We start from the raw sequence: 3355 nt of genomic DNA, 5'->3' as shown, positions 1-3355 counted from the left end.
CTCAGTAACCAAGTGAAATTTCAGCCTTGTTTTTATGCCTCGAAACACTTTAGCTTGTGCTTGAGCTTCTTAAAAAATTCAAAATATTAATTACGCACTCCAGTAAGTTAGCCAAATTGGTTGAAAGATACAATATATGTACCTTCCCAAATACTTTAAATATTTCTGAACTTGTTGAGATGTATGGTCCTATCTTGGTACTGAATTAGAAATAAAGTTTGGAAGTAAATTTTGTCAGTACCTAGTTCCCAAACAAAGCTAAATATTCGCATAGATGAATATCCACCACCATGAAACACCAGAGAGAACACAAAATTTACTTTTGCTAGTAAATCAGTTGATTTTTATTTAACGATGAAACCATTCATTGGCAGATTAATGAGGACCAGACGCTTGTCCAGTTTAGTTGACACATTTGCTTTTTTATTTTTTAGAATATAGTCTACATCTGGATTAAAAAAAGTTTTAAATAAATTTAAGACATACAACAACAGTGGAACCCTTCATCATTCTATGTACAACACGATAGAATGTCAGTTGGTTCCATTTCGGTTAAGTCCACTTTCTCATAATAATGTTATTATTTTCACTGAGTGGCAAGCTTCGTACAAGCCGGCGAAATGCCAGCTTATACACGCTGGGGTGGGGGTGGGGACGGGAGTGGCACGAAAGGGATGGGGTGGGGGTGCCACAGGACTATTATACAGTGTAACAGAAAATCATTAATAAAGTAGTACCGATTACCGACAGACAGTGCTGTTTGTGCGCTTATCACAATGGAATCGCTGAAGTTTCAGAGCAAGAAGGAGATTCGAAATACTTAACACAGGGCCAATGTTACAAAAAGAAATAGTGCAAACAGGAAAACTGATGCAATCCTAGCAACGCCTGGGCCTCCACCGGCCCAACCGCAGGGCGGCGGGAGGCTATGCGCCCCGCCTTCCCCAGCACCCAGCTCCGGGCTGCTTTCCCAAGTGTGGCAACCCAGCGCCGCGCCCTGGTATGGCCCTTCTCGGGCCCTTCTCCTCCGAAAAGAACAGAAAAGAAACCCCAGGAAAGGCACAGGCTGAATGCAGGGCGTCAGCCCAGTCCCATTCCCACCAACATAGAATGCAGGCCTCCTCCCAGGAGGTTCCTTGGGCCCTCCCCTCTCCGGCCACCATTTTCTTCTCTCTCACACGAGGCCCCCTCCTCCACGCAGCCCCACCGCGCCTCCTGCACGTACGCAGCCCCCCAATTTGCAGTCTGCCCTTCCCGCCCCCCAGCCAGGAAAAACAAAAAAAAAGCTTTAAGGAATGAGAGAGGGTGAGATGGGTCGAAGAGGGTGCTGGGCAGCCGCGGGCGCCACGCCTCAGTGGCCCCAATTGCCGAAGCCGATCTCCTGCTTGTATCTGTTAGTGAGGATGTTGGCTTTGCGCGTGAGTTTCGAGAGCACAGTGTGCAGCCCGCGCAGGTGGTAGTGGAACTGCTGCTCCAGGTCTTCTTCGCCGGCGTCCGCACCCTCCAAGTGGCCCAGGTCCACCAGGATGTCCTTGGACTTCCAGGCACTGCCCTCCTCGCTCCCAGCCGGTGGAGGCGGCTGGTGCAGGACCCCCCACTCGATGTCGTTGCGGATGGACTTGAGCAGCACGTAGTGGCTGTACATGTCCCGAGAGGGCGCGAAAAAGCTGCCATTGGCGCTTCCTGAGTCGGGGACTGGGGGCGTGCGCTCCTCCAGGCAGCCGCCACTGCCGCCTACCTCCACGCCGACATCGTTGTCTAACCCGGGGTCAGCCAGGGGCACGTCGCGCAGCAAGCTGGGCACCATCACCGTCTGGTCCATGTTGTTCACGGCGCCGATGAAGCGATTCATGGCGTTAAAGAGCGAGTGCTTCTGGTTGTAGGTGTCGCAGATTTGCATCATGGTGGCCGCGCGGGCGCTGGAGCGCAGGGACGCAGAGGCACGGGGATGGTCGGCCGGGTCAAAGGGATGCCCGCCTTCACGCTCTCTCCAAGGCCCGCGCTGGGGGCCTGGCTATAGCCGGTGTGGCGGGATTCCTGGCACTCCTCCGCCCTCGCCAACTCTCGTCTCGCTGGCAGACCGGCCCTGCGGGATGGGCGGCTTCTCCTGGCTTTGGCGTCCGGAAACTCGCGATGGCTGAGGGTGGCCTGTGGGTCGAGCCCTGGCCTGTTTGATACACAGAGACGAAAGAACAGATTAGATTATTCACCCGGCTAGGGGGCCTGGCGCCCTTGCCCGCGCGCACCCCCTTCTCTGGCTACAGCTCGCCCGGGACGGCGCCTGGGTGGCTCCCCGCAGCTGGGCATTCCCACCTCCTCGCCCACTTAGGGCCGCGGGGAGAAAGGTGTCCCCCCACCACCACCACCACTTCTCCCTCCGAAAAGCCTGAGCTCAAGCAACCACGCTGGCCGGGGCAGAGATGGGGCGGGGACACCCACCTCCTCTTGCGTCTTGAGACTCTCCTGCTCGTTGGCAATTCAGTGTTCCCGCTGCAAGCGGCTGCTACCCAAGGGCGCTGCTGCGGTCAGTGGCCGGACTGTGACTGCGGGCGGCGGTGACTGCGTTGACCCCCTACCCATCCCAGGTGCTCAATTTATAGTCCAGGAAAGGTGTCGCCGGTGCTCAGGGCCACCCCTGGTGTCTCCTCCTCCCGCCTCCCCCGGCAGCATCGAGATAAAAGGCCCGGGCCAGGATGACCGCGAGTAACACTCGCCCGGCCCTTTCTACAGCGGGGGCGGGGCGCGCCGGGCCAGCTCCGCCTCTCGCCTGATACCCGGGCTGAGGGAGGGCGCCAGGGCAGAGCAGGGCAGGGCAGAGGAGGAGGGATTGGAGCAGCTGGACCCCGCCAGCACCAAGTCCTGGGCAGGCCAGTTGGAGGAGGGCCGGGCACTGCGAGGGTCAAAAAGGCGCCGGCGTCCGGACCGACTGGAGGGTGGGCTGGCATGTGGGTGCAGGGCGGGCCTTGCGTGCGCTCCCGGGGTGGGATGACTGGAATGCACGTGTCTTGGTTGCAGAGTGAGCCCCTCAACCCCGAATCTGGAGTGGCCGCGGCCGGGAAACAGGAACCCGGGTTTATTATTAGCCGTCGGGGAAGAGGGGCCAGCAGCAGGTACAACTCCATCCTGGGACTCTTACGTAAGAAGGGTGGCCGGGCATGCTGGGTGCACGTGGACGCGCGATGCTTCCGCAGTGGCCCTGGCCTTGGTCAGCTATTGGGGGAGGGGAGGGTCAGAGGCTTTTGCCTCCCTCCCGGCGGGGCGGGATCTTTCCCAATCTTTCCTGTAACAGTGGTTGCCAGGGATGAAGAGGGGCACACTATCACATCTGCTGATTCTTTCAAGAGATCTGAAAGTG

At 57.5% G+C, this 3355-nt stretch overlaps 1 protein-coding gene across 1 annotated transcript; it reads right to left on the bottom strand.

Annotated features, from left to right (window-relative positions):
* Nucleotides 1–315: 315 nt before the first annotated feature.
* On the bottom strand, nucleotides 316–2665 carry MID1IP1 (MID1 interacting protein 1). The gene is given in 2 exon segments (NM_001257645.1): nucleotides 316–2167; nucleotides 2440–2665. A coding segment is annotated over 1 exon segment (552 nt). The 5' UTR covers nucleotides 1904–2167; nucleotides 2440–2665; the 3' UTR covers nucleotides 316–1351.
* Nucleotides 2666–3355: the final 690 nt, after the last annotated feature.

Source organism: Macaca mulatta, chromosome X (assembly GCF_049350105.2).
Source record: "Macaca mulatta isolate MMU2019108-1 chromosome X, T2T-MMU8v2.0, whole genome shotgun sequence".
NCBI classification, from domain to species: domain Eukaryota; kingdom Metazoa; phylum Chordata; class Mammalia; order Primates; family Cercopithecidae; genus Macaca; species Macaca mulatta.
Note: the sequence above shows the minus strand (reverse complement) of the source record. Positions and strands in the feature narration are given on the sequence as shown.